At 44.6% G+C, this 20,740-nt stretch overlaps 1 protein-coding gene across 1 annotated transcript in view; it reads left to right on the top strand.

Annotated features, from left to right (window-relative positions):
- LOC126980789 (neuronal acetylcholine receptor subunit alpha-7-like) overlaps window positions 1-20,740 on the top strand; it is a 68,419-nt gene that overhangs the window by 32,096 nt on the left and 15,583 nt on the right. Inside the window, exons 6-7 of the mRNA XM_050831072.1 lie at window positions 19,901-19,976; window positions 20,581-20,740. The exon at window positions 20,581-20,740 is cut by the window's right edge and continues 35 nt beyond it. Of these exons, the coding sequence (XP_050687029.1) occupies window positions 19,901-19,976; window positions 20,581-20,740 (236 nt within the window). The remainder of the gene's footprint in view (window positions 1-19,900; window positions 19,977-20,580) is intronic.

Genomic DNA, 20,740 nt, shown 5'->3' with positions numbered 1-20,740 from the left:
CGGTAGCCTTCCAACCAACCTTATCCCCCAATCACCATCAATATCACCACCACCTTCACCACCACAACTACTCAGGCGCCACTAAAGCTACCCCACCACCACGAACAACAACCCTATCCCCAGTCACCAACACTATCACCACCACAACTACTTAGGCGCCACTGAAGTTACCCCACCACCACAATCAACAACCTTATCCCCCAGTCACCACCACTATCACCACCACAACTACTCAGGCGCCACTAAATCTACCCCACCACCACAAACAACAACCCTATCCCCCAGTCACCACCACTATCACCACCACAACTACATAGGCGCCACTAAAGTTACCCCACCACCACAAACAACAACCTTATCCCTCAATCACCACCACTATCACCACCACAACTACATAGGCGCCACTAAAGCTCACCCCACCACCATCACCATCACCACTGCTATTGGTACTACAACTACCCCGCCACCGCAATAATCACTCCCATCATCACTACCACAATGACACATCACCTTCTACCACAGCTAACAACCCCTCACCCACCATAACTAAGCCTCCACACACACCCTGGGTTCAGCTCGCGGCCCACCATGGAATGACGCATTGGAGCGGACATATGTATGCAGGCAGCCTTTCGTCCATCTGTTGGGTCCGTACTCTGATATATTTCACACCCTGCACATATATTTCCGAGGGACGGCGCTGCATGATCAACCCGGAGCTTTTCGTTGGGACTCGTGATGCTTGACCGAGAGTCGTGTTTCGATCTTAAAACATAAAATCATGAAAAAAATCTTAGTCCTGTCATGGGCAACGTTTTGGAAGACAACAGCTTAAGGAACGGAAAAATGATAGGGGTTACTTGACGGTCACGTAGAAAACTTGTTATGTAAACTTGAGTATGTCTTAAGTTTCTTCAATATACCAAACATTCACCAGTTTACAGAAGACAGTGAGGTATAATGTATGCTTACTGATTCACCTGCAAGAGCAAAGATAACAAAACTCCATGCGCCGGCTCCGATATTGTTTGCTTTTCATTAAAGGAAGTTGAAACCCCGAGACTGACCTAGACCCAGACAAAAAACACAACACAACATATCTCTGGTAAACGCTCCTTCAATGTAAAACGTAATCCATGTCTGAAAATATTTGTGCAGCACGAAGACCAACCATTATTTGAAAATTGCTTCCCATGACGACTAATGTTTTTTTATACCGTCTGCCTCGTTTCACTTCAAACAGGTTCCCAAATGAAAGAAACACAATCCCGAAAATCGAATGCAACACAAAACAACACAAAAACATCGTAAAAAGAGGAAAGACTTACCTGGACCACTTGATCCGCGGCTTACGGGCATTGTCAGACTGGCCTTGGGACGGACAGTGTTGCCAGCGCGGAGGTGCAAGTGTGGGCTGAAACAAGAAACAACACTGCACTGATGGAACAGGAAACAAGAAACAATACTAATCTGAAGGAACAGGAAGCAAGAAACAATACTAATCTGATGGAACAGGAAGCAAGAAACAATACTAATCTGATGGAACAGGAAGCAAGAAACAATACTAATCTGATGGAACAGGAAGCAAGAAACAATACTAATCTGATGGAACAGGAAGCAAGAAACAATACTAATCTGAAGGAACAGGAAGCAAGAAACAATACTAATCTGATGGAACAGGAAGCAAGAAACAATACTAATCTGATGGAACAGGAAGCAAGAAACAATACTAATCTGATGGAACAGGAAACAAGAAACAATACTAATCTGATGGAACAGGAAACAAGAAACAATACTAATCTGATGGAACAGGAAGCAAGAAACAATACTAATCTGATGGAACAGGAAACAAGAAACAATACTAATCTGATGGAACAGGAAACAAGAAACAATACTAATCTGATGGAACAGGAAGCAAGAAACAATACTAATCTGATGGAACAGGAAACAAGAAACAATACTAATCTGATGGAACAGGAAACAAGAAACAATACTAATCTGATGGAACAGGAAGCAAGAAACAATACTAATCTGATAAAACAGGAAACAAGAAACAATACTAATCTGAAGGAACAGGAAACAAGAAACAATACTAATCTGATGGAACAGGAAGCAAGAAACAATACTAATCTGATGGAACAGGAAGCAAGAAACTATACTAATCTGATGGAACACTAAACAATACATGGCTGACAACACAAAAAATAACACTTTAATGGTAAACTAAAAAGAAGCAAACAACACTGCTTCAATGATAACCTAAAACACTCCGTTGATAAAACAGGAAGAGAAGCAAACACACAACATTGAGGGACAAGAATATGGGAAGCATCACCGCGCTGGGCAACTCTCAGCAACACTGCGCTCCTCTAATCAAAAGTTATCAATAGAATATCACTCTCACTCTGTTCTAAGCAAATATATGTTGATAAATTAAATAGTTCCTTAGTTTATACATATATTTTCACCTCCTGATACATGTTTATAAGACTGGGCTCCATGCCGGTAAACCTTCCCTTCCCGGCGCTCGCTCGGCCCACCACAGGCCCGCCATGTGTCGCAGAGACCAGGAGCCATATTCTTAAACTAACCCACCACCCCTTCAAGCACCCCACCCATCACCCCCATCAACTAACCCATCATCCCTTCAAGCATCCCAACGCCCCTTCACACAAACCCATCACCCCCATCAACTAACCCATCACCCCTTCAAGCACCCCACCGCCCCTTCACACAAACCCATCACCCCCATCAACTAACCCATCACCCCTTCAAGCACCCCACCCATCACCCCCATCAACTAACCCATCACCCCTTCAATAACCCCACCGCCCCTTAACACAAACCCATCATCCCCATCAACTAACCCACCACCCCTTCAAGCACCCCACCCATCACCCCCATCAACTAACCCATCACCCCTTCAAGCTCCCCATCACCTATCAACATTCTGGCGCCCAAGCACTCATACTTGACAAGGCTTTCGTAGGAGTTGTGGGCATTTCCAGGGGTAGCTTTATGACCCTGATGGTAGTTTGACTCTTTTTCTGTACCATGAACCTAAGAAAGAACTCATAGGAACCCGATTCATCTCCTCTTAGCCTTTGGTTGATATGAGGGGAGGAAGCGTCTGAAAATACCATCACTGGACCCTTTGCCTGTCGGGGGCTGGCTGTGGTGCTCATGAGTAATCCATTAAGCTTATTTGAATATACATTATACCGTCGATAAAGCTAAGTAAAAGAACGACTAAGAATGTTGATATTGCTGCAAGACATAATTTTTTTTATTCCATTATAAAATTAATTTGAGTCCATGAATTGTGCGCCCCTGCAAGGCTCCTTCCATCACGGTTACAATGAATGTCGGAGATCCCTCGTCGACATTTTCACTAATTAGTGTCTTTCCAGAGGTTGTCAAACGCAGCTCAAATATTTTCTCTCAAATATTAGACAAATCCATCCATTATTCCGTCAATATGATTGCACTCACTTAATCACAGCGACTTAGCGAGGCGGATTGACGAGCAGCGTGTCTCGTCTGCCTGCGGGGCGGAGGAGCGATGCCGCGACTCACGGTGCCAGTTTCATGCTCGTACTTTCATGCTGCTCGGCTCAACATGAATGCGGCATTATTACACTGTACCCGCACACACGAGGAGGCGCGCCTGCTAGGAAAATGCAATTACACGGAATCTTTCACCCGCTGACATATGCTGAGGCCCCCCATCCCTCTTACACCTGCATCGCGAGTCCAGCGGGTGATCAGGCCGTGTTGAATTACACACACACACACACACACACACACACACACACACACACACACACACACACACAATCAGCCTCCGCCAACGCACCTAATCTAACCGGCGGCTTGTGGCGCTAAACACAAACTATTAAAACTTTGCTAATATTATTGAAAACGTTGCCGGCAGCGACTCACAACGCTATCGCTTCCTGGTGTTATTCCGTTCACCACCAATAAAAAGAAGAAAAATACCGATATATAAAATAAAATTAATATGTGCCGTGTAAGGGAGGGATCTGATTACAAATATTGCGGGACAGTAGTTTTAAAGAATTAATCGGACATGTTTATCGTTTGGCTGAAAAACAGATTATGGGCTAAAAGTTATCGACGATCATAAATGTGGCGCGTTAATTAAGCTCCAGCAAAGCCGCAGATTTGTCCCTTCATATTTCATTCCGCGCAGCTGGCTCGCTGACATATGACAAACCAAGATTAAATATAAAGTGGAACTCTTGAAGGAGAAAAACCGCGTGATAATATTTTTCTTTTTCTATTTTTGCGCAACACTCGGCGCCTCACACCACCCCGAGGCCAATTTCCAGGAGACACCGAGCGGAGAATATTAAAATAATACAAACCGAGGAATGTTTTCACACGAGACATTTTAATAACACCCTCCGCAGCTGCTTTTCACGCCCTTGTCTCGGCCGCACGCACGCACGCACGCACGCAGAACGAACACCTCTTGACCGATTTCGTAGATACACTCAAGGAAAGCAACGTGAAAATATTGTATTCGCTCCCTTCCTCTTTCATGCATTTGCGGTCACTATGCAACGCACTCTATTTACATATTCAAAGCGGCTAAGGCTTGTGAATACAGATAAGACCAGAGACCCCCCTCACCCGACCCAGCCACCCTCGCCACCCTACCTCGCCACACTACCCTCATCCAACCGCCCTCCTCAGACTACCCTCATCCACCTTCCCACCCCATACCACTCTCACCCACATTTCCCCACTCCCTTCTCTCCTCCTCGCCTTAGCGCCACACCACTGAGAGCAAGAAGGAGAGGGAGAGTGGGGGTGGGAAGGAGCAAGTTGGAGAGCTTCGAGTAGTCCAGAGCACGGGGTTTCCTCTCCTCTCCTCCCTCCTGAGTCCCCGCCCTACCCATCACCGGCCTCCCCCGCGCCAGGCTGTGCAGGAGTTACGTCGCGCTGGCCGGCTGGAGGTGAAGAATGGGCGAAGGTCTGCTTGAGGTAAATCTGCCGCCGGTGAAATTATGGAACCAAAGGGAAGGCTGCGAACGCTCCTTACCCCCTCCCCTTCCTCTCCCTCCCCCCCTATCCACCCCTCTCCCGACCTACCGCCATAGGGCCCCGAAGAACAGCTGGTATTAAAGATCTATGTAGATATTTTTTTGGTTACTTGCACAAGAACGTGTTAGTGTTGTCTTCGTCGGAGCTTCGTTTTATGTCGGTTTGTTTTTATGGGTTATTTGATTTGTGTGATTCGTAGAGTAAATAATTAAGAAAAACTGCGCAAATCGTTCATTCTTTACTTGCGTTTATCTGACTTTTAATTACCACCACAAGGTTTGACTAGATAATATGCCTGCGTGTGGCTCAAATTCCCTGTTTCCTATTTTCTTTCCTTTCCCTTCCCTTCCTCTAACAGCTCATATTTCCTGTCTATCATTATTCCTTACCTGTGTGGTGTACCTGAGCTTATTTGTCTTATTTTGTTACTACCACCACAAGGTTTGACTAGATATGCTTGCGTGTGGCTCAAATTCCCTGTTTCCTATTTTCTTTCCTTTCCCTTCCCTTCCCCTAACAGCTCATATTCCCTGTCTATCATTATTCATTACCTGTGTGGTGTACCTGAGCTTATTTTGATATATTTTAGTACTACCACCACAAGGTTTGACTAGATATCCTTGCGTGTGGCTCAAATTCCCTGTTTTATATTTTCTTTCCTTTCCCTTCCCTTCCCCCAAAAGCTCATATTCCCTATCTATCATTAGTCCTTACCTGTGTGGTGTACCTGAGCTTAATTTGCCTTATTTTTATTACCACCATCACAAGGTTTGACTAGATATGCTTGTGTGTGCCTCAAATTCCCTGTTTCCTATTTTCTTTTCTTTCCCTTCCCTTCCCCTAACAGCTCATATTCCTTGTCTATCATTATTCCTTACCTGTGTGATGTACCTGAGCTTATTTTGACTTATTTTAGTACTATCACCACAAGGTTTGACTAGAAATGACTTTGTGTGCATCAAACTCATTTTTCTCTTGTTTTCTTCCCTTCATTTCACTTCCCCTAACCGCGCATATCCCCTGTCAATCGTTATCTTTACCTGTGTGCTGTACCGGAGATTATTTATTTTCTTACTAACACCAGATATGATTGTGTGTGCATCAAACCCCTTTTTCTCTTATATTCTTCCCTTCCTTTCCCTTCCCTTCCCCTAACCGCTCATATGCCCTGTCTACTTCCATCCGGCATATAGCCAGCACCCTTTTTCTTTCCCTTCTTTTCCCTTTGTTTGTTTAACCTTTGATTAACTCTCCAGCCCCTTTCATGGTTCCCTCTCTTTTCTCCCTCCTCTCTTAATCAGTGACTTATTCGTGTCTTTTGCGGCATTTTATTAGTCAGCAAAACTTAAAGCATTGTAGCATGTATTAGTTATGTATTATTGTGGCTATATATTATCACTTTCTTCTTTTTTCTTTTTCTTTCTCTTTCTCTTTTTCTTTTTCTTTTCCTCCTTCGTTGTCTTTACGTGGGTGTTTACGTGCCTCAAAATTACCCGTCCCTCCCACCTGATAAGCTTAATTAACCTCGACAGTGGAACACCGACGTCATCCTTCTCCTAGTAAGCAAACACTGTAGCATTAATTTATTCTTTACCTGAGTGATTTACGTGCCTTCCTTTCACCTCTATCTCCCATTGATCATTTTAACCTTGACCAAATTAAACCTTCGTCCTTCTATTAGCAAGCATAAAAACTGTAGCCATTGATTTATTCTTTTCCTGAGAGTTTACATGCCTCAATATTACCTGGACGTCCCACCTGACCATCCTAACCTTAACAAAAGTATACCAACATCTTCCTCTTAGCAAGCAAAAATTGTAACACTGACTTGTTCTTTTTGTTCTTCCCAAGGGTGTGTGTTTTTCAGCCTTCCCGACACCTGTATTTCGCTTAACCTCGACAAGAGTACACACCCACGTCCTCCTCCTTACACCCACACTGACCATCCTAACCTTGACAAAAGTATTCCAACATCCTTCTCTTAGCAAGCAAAAATTGTAGCATTGATTCGTTCTCTTTGTTCTTCCCAAAGGTGTGTGTTTTTCAGCCTTCCCGACACCTGTATTTCGCTTAGCCTCGACAAGAGTACACACCCACGTCCTCCTCCTTACACCCACACCCCGCATGTCCCTCACGTGGCTTCAATATCCTGAGCGCCCGGGAACTTGTGCTGGTCTCAAGTTGGAATCCCGAGGCGAGTATCACACAACTTTCTTAATCATCGCTGGGCTCTTTTCATTTCCTCATTCATACCACCCACGTACTTCCTCCTTCCTCATCTACCTGCGCGCACACACACACACACTGAGGACTATTGGCGTTTTGCAGCGTCTCCCTCTAGCGTCGAGTTTTCCATCTGTCTCTCGCGTTTTTATTTCACTAAGATTGGCAACGGTCACATATGTACTTTAGGGTATATGTGTGTGCCTGATTCGCCTCCGATTCGCTTGCCCTGATGTTATGTTATACCAAGACATTGCATTGTTTATTTTTACTTTTTTTTACCTGACCGTCACTTTCTCTATGGATTTCTCTTATTGCCAGACTGTTCTCACCTAGCATGTATTAGTTATGTATTATTATTGGTATTTATTATTATTTTCTTCTTTTTCTTCTTCGTCTTTGTCTTTGTCTTTTGTCTTTGTCTTCGTGTTCGTCTTCTTCGTTTTCTTTTTTCCTCTTCTAATTTTTTTTCTTTTTTTTCTTTTTCTTCAACCTCTTCTTCTTTTTCTTTCTCTTTCTCTTTCTCTTTCTTTTTCTTTCTCTTTTTCTTCTTTTCTTCTTCTTCTTCTTCTTCTTCTTCTTCTTCTTCTTCTTCTTCTTCTGCTCCTTCTCCTCCTCCTTCGTCGTCTCCTTCTTCCACCCCGCCATCACCGCCTCCCCACACACACCTGCCCTGCCCTGCCACCAGCCGTCCCATCATCACCTGCAGTACACGTGGCCGTATCTCGCTCACCTCCGTACACTCACTCACCTTTAACTGGAGTCCATGTTTTCCTCGTCTCGCTCCCCTGTGCGGCTTCCCCTCTCTCCCTCATGCAGTACAGTCTCCCTTCCTAATGTTTCCACTGAATCCTCTTGCCCTCCTTAGCTTCTCCTCCTATTTCCCTTCCCTTTAAGAACGTACCCATGAAGCCACCCCCGACCCGACTAGGTACCGAATGTTCCTACTCCCGGGAAACACTACCACTACATTCTCCTGCTCCCCTTATCTTCTCTTTCGTTTGAGTTCTCTTTAAAAATGTCCTCCCTTGTCCTACCCCGCCCGCCCTCTTTCTAGCTTTCGCCTCGCCGCAGCCTAGTCCGTGACCCTTCCTTCCCCGGCTACCAAACGTTGCTACTCCCGGGAACCACTGCCACTATATCCTCCTGCTCTCCTTATCTTCTCTTTCGTTTGAGTTCTTTTTAAAAATGTTCCCCTTGCCCTGCCCTGCCCGTTCTCCTTCTGGCTTTCGCTTCGTCCGCGGCCCTTTCTTCCCCGGCCTCTCCCTCGTTAACTTCTCCTCTCCGGCCAACAACGCTATAATTAAATCACGGTCCAACTATCTACCTCCTCTGTGGCCAAGAGATTACCTCCTGATGGTGTTATCTCCTCTTTCCATTTTAAAGCAGGTCTTTGTGCGGCGCGGCGGGCGGGACCACTGTGGATTTGCTCCCCTCTCGCTGCTCGCCCGCCCGGAAGAATCAAGCCCACCGGTAATTTAAGCCTTTCAATTACGCTGGCTTAGGGAAAAAGTTTCTTCCCCGCATATGAGTCTCGCTCCAAATCTAAAACTGAGGAAAAATAAACACGAAAGCCAGTGATTACGCGCCTGACTGAGCAACTTGGGGCCGCGGCGTGAGGGCCCGTAATGCACGCCAACCGATCATCGACCAATTGGGTTCTGTCTTGCCGCCTGTCTGCCGCCCCCCCTCCACCCCTCAAGCCCCCCCCCCCCCACCGGCGTGTTCATCAGGGCACAGGTGCATGGGCTGCGCGCCTCCCCTCCCCCTCATTCCGTCCCCGCAGTCACCGCCACTGATAGCCAAAAATCCATTCGAAGGCAATACCGTGAACGGGAACGAACTGAACTACAATTACATAAACTACCACTACACAAACTACAATAACATAAACTACATTTACACAAACTGAACTACAATTACACAGACTGAACTACAAATACACAAACTGCAATCTACACGAACCGATCTACAACTACACAAACAACTACTAGTACACAAACAGCTTCAAGTACACAAACACAAACATATGCACATACACACATGCATACATTCAACAATGCAAGCTCATACATACATACATACATATATACAAACATAAAATGAGACAAACAAAAAATCAATCTTAGGAGAATCGGAACCATGTCTTTCTGCAATTCAAATAAGATAGAGATCCTGCTCCCTCAACCCCAGCAGCCTCGTCAACCACGCCATACCCAGCTGGTCATGACTATATAGTACATCGCCATCGCCGCCACCACCACAACCACCACCACCACCACCATGCCATGACAGCCACTCTTGTCACACTCTCGAACAAAAGTCCCCAAACCAAACTTTTTCATGCATAGTGTTTGTCGTTGTTTCACATGTTCCTGTTGACTCACGGACACACACACACACACACACACACACACACACAACAGGAGGCCAGACAGGGTATGATGATGGAGGTAGCTTGCTGTAGACGCCCCAAACAGTAACACCTGAAATGCTCCTCCCTGAACTCAGTAGGACTAGAAGGAGACAAGAGGCTGCGGCGATGATCTCTCGAGGTGTACTTTGGATATGGTTCTGCTCATGGCAATGAAGATGAGAGCTACAGGGGTGTCCATTGGTCTGGTATCGAGTTCCATCATAATTACAAGTGTTCCCTTACAAGTCACAGAGGACGAGAGTTAGGCGTGGGAGAGTAGTATGAACCTTCGTATATAGCACCTCTTAAGCTGTCTGTCTGTCTGTCTGTCTGTCTGTCTATTTGTATGCCTGTCTGTCTGTCTGTTTGTTTATCTGTCTCTCTCTATATATATTTTACTTTCGTCTTTCCTTTTTTTATGTTTTTTTCTTTATCCTTTTCTTTTTTTCCTTTTTTGTCCTGTCTTCTCTCTCTCTCTCTCTCTCTCTCTCTCTCTCTCTCTCTCTCTCTCTCTCTCTCTCTCTCTCTCTCTCTCTCTCTCTCTCTCTCTCTCTCTCTCTCTCTCTCTCTCTCTCTCTCTCTCTCTCTCTCTCTCTCTCTCTCTCTTTCCAATATATCCCTTATGGCCTGAAGGGAGAATTTCAATCCTCGATACTTTCAGCCTCGAAGCCGCCCCGTCCCCTGCCTATCGTCCATATTCATCCATATCCTCGGCCCTCGGCGCTGCGTTACCCGAGTTTACATAGAGAACAGCAAACAGCCCTCTCCCATGTTTTCCTAATTACGCACTGCCCCTCAGGTGTTGATAAAGAGGAATATAACCCAGCCTCTTTAGTACTACACAGATGATCTCTTACTCTGGTGGTGATGCTGAGAGGAAAAGTATAAACCGTCTCGAGGATATTAATGGAGAGTAGAAAGATGTTAACCGCTTCTTTCTTCTTGGTTAGTACAGGGAAGAACAAGAAGAAAAAAGGAACAAAAACAGCCCGAAAAAAAAGCAATAACACAAAAAGCACATCACCAACCTAACCACAACATACAACAAAAGCAACAACAATTAACAGCATAACAAGAGTAATAAACAAACCGCATTTTATAGTGTTATACCCAAGGCTTTATATAACAGAAAGAGAAAATACGTAAGCCCCGCTCCCTGGTTTTAATACAGAAAAGAGAGGTATTAGCCACCCTTTCTAGTCCAATACTGATGATCTCTCCATCTCTCCTAGGTCAAACAATTCATCTGATAGACAAGAAAATTATAAACCGTTCTCTTTGATGATGATACAGAATAGGGAGACATAGGTTGGTATGATAAGACACTTTCGCTTCTAACATCAACTATTTCTAAAGGTCAAAGAGGGAGACAATCGAGTTCTAATGGTTGTTTCTTTAAGTTCATGGTACAGAAGAAGGGTCATATTACCACCAGGGTCATAAAACTACTCGTGGAAATGCCCCAAAGTCCTAGGAAAGCCTTGTCAAACAGGCGAACTTAGCGACAAAATGTTTAGTAATACGGCCGATAAGCTGACCATTTTTTATTGTTACACAGAAAACCTCGTCTTTATAGGGTGTACGATTCATCTGTCTGCATGGATTTTTCTACCCAACGATATACTTCTGTGTCTGGTGTAGGTGTCTGGTACTAAACACTTACAGCCTCTTACTTCCCTAACGATGTCCATTTCAGTATTTTCCCGTCAACATTTAGGTACTGTGGAGTCTATTTCTTGCTTTGTGGTGGCTGCTTTTGTTTCCTTATATTTTTCCGTCAGTATCTAGTCCGTTAGCAGCGACGGGCCAAATTTGTGCCATGATAAAGACCCCCAAAATAGATGATGCATAAACTGATCACAAATTCGTTGATACATATTATGAAAAGGTTTGCGTGAGGGGTGATTTTTTCTCATTTTTCTCGCTTAAGAAACATGGTCCCCGCAGCTACCGGGCTAGGTATTACAGTGTCTTTGTTTCGTGATGGGTACTTGTGTTTTCTTATATATTTCCCCGGCCATATCTAAGTACTAGGGAGTCTTTGGGCCGTATTACTAAACATTTCGTCGCCCAAGTACACACATTTGACAAGGCTTTCATAGGAGTTTTGGGCATTTCCAGGTGTAGTTTTATGGCCCTGGTGTAAGTTTGACCGTTCTTCTGTGCCGTGAACCTAAAGCAACACTCATTAGAACCCGATTAACCTCCTCTTTGACCATTAAAAACAGGTGATGTGAGAACCGAGAGTGTCTTAAAACACCGACCTCTGTTTTTCACTCGTGACTGGTACTCTCGTTCCTCTACGGCCTCTTATTTTCCAATTCCACTAAAACCTCTCCTTTATAGGGTGTACAATCTTCATCTGTCTCCATTGCTTGTTGTACCCATGATTCTACCTACTACCTACCTAACGTCTAGCTACTACAGCAGGTTTTTTGAGTTTATTTCCTTGGGGTTGAAGAAGAAGGACGAGGAGGGGACGAACATAATCATCCCATCATCGTGTTACTTCCCGCGGCGCCTTGGGGACACGCGGCATTCCTCTGATACTGGTTACTTTTTTTTTTTGTATACCTTCGCCCCCTGCACCCGGCGGTCCTCCTCCACCTCCACCTCCACCTCCACCTCCCCTCCTCCTCCGCTTCATGCCCCGAGGAGAGAGATCTTCCATTAATTCATTAGCTTTCACTACTACCACATCAGGAAGGGTGCGGCGAGGTGAGGAGGAAGAGGAGGAGGAGGAGGAGAAAGAAAAGGAGGAGGAGGGGAAAACGGGTGGGGGGGAAAAGATGAAGTAGAAAATATAGCAAAAGGACGAGGAGAAGGAGGAGGAGGAGGAAGAGGAGGAGGAGGAGGAGGAGGAGGAGGAGGAGGAGGAGGAGGAGGAGGAGGGAAAGTTGGAGTAGAAAATATAGCAAAAGGAGAAGGAGAAGGAGGAGGAGGAGGAGGAGGAGAAAGAGAAGGAGGAGGAGGGGAAAAGGGGGGGGAAAGATGGAGTAGAAAATATAGCAAAAGGAGGAGGAGGAGAAGAAGGAGGAGGAGGAGGAGGAGGAGGAGGAGGAGGAGGAGGAGGATAAAGAGAAGGAGGAGGAGGGGAAAAGGGGGGGGGAAAGATGGAGAAAAATATAGCAAAAGGAGGAGGAGGAGGAGGAGGAGGAGGAGGAGGAGGAGGAGGAGGAGGAACAAGAAAAAAGTAGTGACAATTGTGATAATAATAATAACAATAGTAATAATAATAATAACAACAACAGTAGCAAAAGCGTAAACAACAACAACAAAAAAAAAAATATCACACTACCCTCAAACAAAGAAACAAACAACAACAAAAAACTATATAGTGCAAGAACAGAAACAACAACAAAAAAAATCAACAACCACAACAAGACCACAGCAATAACCTCACCATCACCATCACCATCACCATCAGTATCATCATGCACCATTATAGCACTACACGCATCATCGTCATCGTCGTGGTAGTCGTGTTGGTAACTAATCATGCCCATCAGTCAGGGGCGGGCAGGTAATGACCCCCAAGCGCGGTCATCAGCCTGAAGACCCCACCAGATGGTTCCCGCGCGCCCTCCCTCGCTCCGCCGTGGATATAAAATACAAAATGAAAATGTGGAAAGATGAAATATTTGCTGCGTTATGATTATTGAACTCTGTCATGAAAGTCATTCCTCTGCATTATAGTTTCTTCCACGTCGTTAATCAGCAAGAAAATTCTCCTCCTAAATGCGCCTGAAAAAATATATATGATTAATGAATATGACATCGCAGAGAAAAACGTCGTGTAACTGAACTCGATCATCAAAGTGGTGTGACAGAACAGTTTACAGTTTCACTTTTATAATGCAAATAAAATAACAAAAACCGTGATTTCTTAACTGCCTCAGGGAAAAATAACATCAACAGCAACGGATTCCCCTCTTTGACACTGTAAAACTTGGCCTGCTCCGAGCATTTTTGGCCCAAAGTGTACCTAATAACGCCTGATTGGAAAATTCCTTCAAGATTTTTCAATAGGCCAGGCTCGCTCAGCTTAAAAATTTCAGCGTTTGATGTCGCGCGGGGCTGCCAGGGAGGAAAACTTTGACAAGGCGACGCGGGCCATGACGAGGCACAACTGGGCAGCAATTCACGGCAAAATAACTTCACGCAAAGAGGATTATATTGCGGATAAAATGCCATATAAAAAGTGAATGTGACAGACTGATGCGCCATGTGATACCATTCCCTCCAGCCTCACACTCAATCAGACAGGGAAGCCCATCACACGCAGCCCCTCACTCGTTTTTTTCATTTACTTGTCCCAGAATAAGGGTGTTTCATTAGCCTCCAAGCATAAGAAAAAAAATATGTATAAGTCTCAACAAATTGTTACTCTATAAACAACATATGTGGTGGTGGTAACGGTGGGTGTTGAGGTTATAATGTGTTGGTGGTAGTGGTATTGGCAGTCTTGGTGATGTGGGAAGAGATGTTGTTGTTGTTGTGGTTGATGTTGTTGGTGGTGGAGGTGGTGATGGATGAGTGGAATGGATGAATGGAGATGTGGTGGTGCTGAGAGTGAACGGTGGTGCTGATAGTGAAGAGTGCTGATAGTGAGGAAGAGAGGGACGGATGGAGATGCTGGTGGTGCTGAGTGAAGGCTGGTGGTTTAGGAGGAGGTCTGGTGCCTCATACAAGTCTTTCACGCACTTTTTTTTACAGCAAAGGAGACAGTGCAAGGGCGTAAAAAAAAGAAAACAATAATGAAAAAAAAGCCCGCTACTTACTACTATTTACCCAAACATACAAAAATTTAGACTTTAATAGCAACATCAACTAGGATATTTCTGGATCACCCAAACAATATACAGAAACATCAGAAACATCATTAACTCTGAATATAGGAATGACAAAAGGACAGTGAATGAACCAACCATGAACAACATCAAAGAACTTTACAGACCAAAAATTGTTATAATTCCTCCGAAGAAAAGTGTTGAACAATTATTTTTAGGAGGAAATGGTCGCTACTTCACTCTTCCCACTCTCGATAAGACTAACAAAATGACCGCAAATGAACCACGAACTGCACCAAAGTACCTCACCGACCCAATTTTTTTTTTTTTTTATAGTTCATCCTCAGAAAAGTGGTGAATATATTTTTTTTAAGAGGAAATGGTCGCTGGGTCGCTCTTCCCGTATCTCGGCGCCTCCCCCTCCCCTCCCTCCCCCACCCCGGGCCACATTTGCCCCTCCCTAAAAAGCCTCTACAAAGGGAACCCATCACAAGGGACTCCGATATTTTTGACGACTGGAAAACCTGAGGCCACCAAGTCTACCAGGCCAACCACTCTACACACACACACACACACACACACACTCCCCCACCCTTCCCCGTCTCTCCTTCGCCTCCCTCCCACCACACACACACACACACATACACACACACACACACACGGAGGAGGTTTCTGGGCATCAAACGGAAAGTGGAGGTGGAGGGAAGGGAAGATGCAAGAGAAATCTGAAGGAAGCCAACCAAGTGAGGAGAAAGTCTTGAAAGGGGCCGAGTAGATGAAGGGAGGGTGACGGGGGGAGGGCGGGAAGGGGGAAAGGGGAAGGAGATGGAGGAAGAGGAGGAGATGGAAGAGAAATGAAGATAAAAATATATGGCGTGAGAAATGGAGGAAGGCTTATCATATTGGGAAGGGAAAGATACGAAGAAACAAACTGCGAGATGACAGATAGACAGAGACAGACAGACAGACAGACTAACAAATAAACATACAGATAAATAGAACAGCCATTAACCAGAAAAAAAGCGGAAATACAACACAAAAAAGGGAATTTGAGATTAAAAACCTATATATCATTTTAATCTTATAAAAAAAAAACTAAATCATGAACGTCCAAGAATATATATTTTGCAAAACCTTAAAATATGAGCAAAGTTTCGTGAATGTGCGTCGCGATAACGGTCTTAAGATGGTTTTAAAAAGACATCAGAGGTTAGGTTAGGGCTGCGGCAGAGAGAGAGAGAGAGAGAGAGAGAGAGAGAGAGAGAGAGAGAGAGAGAGAGAGAGAGAGAGAGAGAGAGAGAGAGAGAGAGAGAGAGAGAGAGAGAGAGAGAGAGAGAGAGAGAGAGAGAGAGAGAGAGAGAGAGAGAGAGAGAATAAATAGGACATATAAAAATCATAAAGGGAAATTAATTGAAGCAGAAAATGTAGCAAAGAATAGAAACAAACAAACAAACAAACAAAGAGAATAAATAACAAATACAAAAATACCCCAACCGAAAAAAAAAAAAAAGGAAACACATTAAAGCAGAAAATATAACATAAAAACATCACAAGAATTACTTATAAAAACAACATAAAAACGAGATCAATTTGTGACTATGTATGACAACCAATCGGAATGGATGTATACAAGAGTGGAACGGGTGGATGAATCAACTGGGTGAGTGGATGAATAAGTGACTGGGTGAATGAGTTACCTCTGACGGTGGGGTCGTATGTGGAGAGCGAAGTGGACGCGTGGGTGAAGTGTGGTGAGTTAGTGTGTGGATAGACAGGCAGGTACGTGAGTGGTTGAGTAAAGTGGAGGAGTACGTAAGTGGAGCGGACACGTGAACTGGTGGAATAAGGGGAGTGGATGAGTGACTGGATGTAAACTGAGTGGAATGAAGTGGATGAGTAGATTGATGGAGTGCGTGAGGAAGGTGAACCGATGAAGATGGTGGAGTGGATGAGTGAATTGAATAAGTGGGTTTGTGAGTGGAGTAAGTGGTGGGTAAGTAGAGTAAGTGGGTGGAGTGAGTAAGTGGATATTTGAAGTGAGTAAGTGGATACGTGGAGTAACTGAGTGAGTGGAGTAACTGGGTGTGTGGAGTTAAGTGGATGAGATACGTAACTGGGTGTGTGGAGTTAAGTGGGAGAGTAAAGTAAGTGGATCTGTGGAGTGAATACGCGTTAGTCAGAGTATGTGAATAAAAAAAGAGTAAGTGGATAAGTGGACTGGGTAAGTGGCTGTGTGTAGTAAGTGGGAGAGTAAAGTAAGTGGATCTGTGGAGTGAATAAGTATAAGTAAGAGTATCTGAATAAGTAAGAGTAAGCATGTAAATAAGTAGGAGAAAGTGGATCGGTGGATTGGGTAAGTGGGTGTGAGGAGTGAGTGTGTCCCCCCCGTGTAAGCAATATGCCGGGGCGAGGCGGAGGGAATGTCGATAAGCAGACTCATCTATCACTTGGAAGGGCGAAGGAGTTTCCCACACCATGATAAAATAGTTCGCCCACCTCTCGCACCATCGACACACACACACACACACACACACACACACACACACACACACACACACGCACACACACACACACACACACACAATGTACGCCTTCACCATCTGTCTTCCTCTATATAAACTTCAGTAAGCCCATAACCACATTTTTGAGTAATTTTCCTGGCCTATCATATCATTCTCTCTCTATCTAACACACACACACACACACACACACACACACACACACACACACACACACACACACACACACAATGTACGCCTTCACCATCTGTCTTCCTCTATATAAACTTCAGTAAGCTCATAACCACATTTTTGAGTAATTTTCCTGACCTATCATATCATTCTTTATCTATCTATGTATCTATCTATAAATATCTATATATCTGTCTCTATTACACCTTGTTTACGACTCTTGTATATCTGTTACCCTCCTTGTTAGTGTTTGTTCTATCAGATGTTTACGACTGCGCTGTTATGGTCATTTCTCTGTTTGTTCGTCTTCTGGGTCCCTACACACCAACACCTCCCCATCCGTTTACCAGCTCATCCTCATTCCTTCTCATCATCCTCCTCTCCTTCTCCCTCTCATCCTCCCCTTCAGCCTCCTTCCTGCTCTCCTTACCAACTCACACACGCGTTAGCCCATAGTTCCCCTTTCTCTCTCTCGCCCCCTCCAAGCAGAGTTCCCGCGTCCTGCCTTCGTTTTGCCTTAATGCTTGCTGTGTTGTCTCTGTTTGTAGATCTGGTTAGTTATCTTGGTGTCTCTTTATGCATTTATCTGCCGGTGTGTCTGTTTGGGTGTCTGTTAAGCTATCTGTCTGTCTGTTTGGCTGTTTGATTGTTTGTTTGCCTATGAATCTGTTGGTATGTCTATAAGTATGTCTGTCTGTCTGTTGTTTGTCTGTCTGCCTATGAATCTGTCTGTATGGGGCAAAATGAGTGTGTGTGTGTGTGTGTGTGTGTGTGTGTGTGTGTGTGTGTGTGTGTGTGTGTGTGTGTGTGTGTGTGTGTGTGTGTGTGTGTGTGTGTGTGTGTGTGTGTGTGTGTGTGTGTGTGTTTGTCTGTGTATCTCACCTTGCGCCATTAGCCTGTCTGTGTCTGTCTGTGTCTGTGTTCTCATATAGTACACCGTTGTCTGTGCACAAGTTCCTGACGCTACGCAACGCTGGTCACTATTTGCATTACGCCAACAGAAAAGAAACATTTTTTATATACATTTTTCTAACCTGGAAGCGTCAACTCGGGCGTGTGTGGTTTGAGTGATCAGCCCTGACGCTCCATCACGCTATAATTAGTCCCGCCGAGCCCGTGATGGAGGGCGCGCGGCCGCAGCCATGAAGCGAAACACCAAAATGTTATCAATCGTCGGTGTGCTCTGATTTTTTCACGTGAACTTTTTCTGATAGACGAGTTCGGGTTGAAAAGAGTGTGACCTGGGAGTGGACAAAGGAACAGAGACACGGGGACATGAGACTGAAGAAACATGTGAGTAAAAGAAAGAAAACTGAGGCGTGTTATGAAAGTTAAATGGAATGTAGAGGGCGGGGAATAGCAGACACAGAGTATAGTCCGTGGAGAAAGACAAAAACAAGGTGAAACTTTGTCAAACGTGCATCATAAAAGAGAGCATTCCTTGTACATGCTGAGACACGCGGGCCTTTTTTTTTATTATTATTGCGGGCTTATTTTATTATTGTTTCCTTTTTTGTGCCCTTGAGCTGTCTCCTTTGTTGTAAACACACACACACACACACACACACACACACACACACACACACACACACACACACACACACACACACACACTGTAATTTGTAGCTGAATGATACAGGCTATACAAGCCATCGAAAGATAAATACTATGTGATTTTCTTTTCTTCTGTGGATAAAAAATAAATCACGAAACCGAACAAGTCCTTTGAATTCTTTTTTATGTTTATCTTTAAGCTTTTTCGCCAGTGAGTTGTTTTGGTGGGTACTTTATGTGAGCACAACACATACGCAGTGACTTGATTCGGATCCGCGTTTTATTATGTATTATTATGGTTGCCTATATCACCCAGCTGTTCATCTACTTCGGGCTGGTCGATGAAAAGATATCCCTAACCCCTAACTTTCCTAGATGCGATAAAAGGTTTTCATTTTAAACCTACATATTAAATGTTTATTCGTTTCCGCACAAAATCCTTTAATATTTTCAGACAGAAAGTATTTTATATTCCATGAACACTCTTTTGTTTCTCGTACCACACTAACGCTCCAGTGTGCTCCATCACCCCTCACGTCGGTTCCTGCTTTTCTCCTAACTCGGTAATCTAATCACACGGCCCCAGCTCTTGTTTCTGGCCTCATCCTGCGTCCCGTCTCGTTTTACCCACCCAAAGATCTTCATCTCTGTATGCGTTACCTCAAGCCTTCAAACTGATACGTACTCTTCAGTTACTTTGCGCTTACTTTCCTTTCAAGTAACCTTTCATCTATACATCTAGTTTCAGAAATCCTCCTGCTCCTGCTCCTGTTCCCTTTGACAATCTACGCCTTCCCTTGGTACATTTATCATAAAGTTTAATCAATTGTATGTACGTATTCCTGTCACCATTACCTATGGTTAATACTGATGCGTGATTTTACGTTAATTATGATTATGGTTAATTATGGTGTATCCTTGTCCCATTGTGATTTCCTTTTATCCACGACATCTTAAACCCTTCATTTATTACCTTCACCCTTCGTCTTATTCTCGACCTCCGTCTTACTCGACGTCCCCTTTCAATTTTCTTAAACTGCAGTCTACTTGTATGGATTCCCTTGCTTTACTTACCCTGTCATCTAATTCATTCTATGTGCCTCCTTTACCCTTACCATGTCCCTGGCCGCTGTGTAACGCTGTGTCTCCCTCCCCAGATCGACCTGCAGCTCAACAACGAGCAGGGAGGCGACATCAGCGGCTACATCACCAACGGGGAGTGGGACCTTATAGGTGAGCTCCGCCCAGGCCCTTGCACGCACCCTCCCAACCATCACCCGCAGCAAAGGGATCGCGCCCTCCCTCCCCCTCGTGCCGTAGATACATACATTTTGGGGGGTATTATCTACACTATCTAAATTTAAGATGAGAATTTTAGATACGATGGTCATGCACTGTGAGGGCACGATCATCATGTGAAGCATGTCGCTTTTCTCTTAAGTAAACAAATTTGTCTCTTAACGCAACACAAAAATACTGTTCCTCATGATAAGGTGCTGACGCACTGGAATTTTTCATAAGTCAGTATACCTGTCTACTATACTTCAGATCCTGATTAGGAGAGCGACTGCAAACCCAAATAAGAAAATATTCATTTGTCTTTACGCTCTCAAAACACCCAAGTGGGTACGACTTCTTTGCAAACTTGTACCTCAGTCATAGTCAGCGGCGGCGTGTTTAAAACGTGACGAGATATTTATCCTTCGTCCTTACTTCATCACACCTGAAATCATTATGACGCCTTGGTACACTTGTATCTCGGCCCTTTGATGACAGCCCTTCGATGTGCTCCCCTGTGGTGACGCTGAGCTAACGTTCCCCTTCCTGCCCCCCGCAGCGGTGCCCGGCAAGCGGAACACCCTCACCTACACCTGCTGCCCCGAGGTGTACGTGGACGTCACCTTCCAGATCCACATAAGACGCAGGACGCTCTACTACTTCAGCAACCTCATCATGCCCTGCGTCCTCATCTCGTCCATGGCCTTGCTGGGGTTCAC

This window comes from Eriocheir sinensis, chromosome 45, assembly GCF_024679095.1.
Source record: "Eriocheir sinensis breed Jianghai 21 chromosome 45, ASM2467909v1, whole genome shotgun sequence".
Lineage (NCBI taxonomy): Eukaryota > Metazoa > Arthropoda > Malacostraca > Decapoda > Varunidae > Eriocheir > Eriocheir sinensis.
The sequence above is the reverse complement of the archived record's forward strand: the minus strand, read 5'-3'. Positions and strand labels throughout refer to the sequence as shown.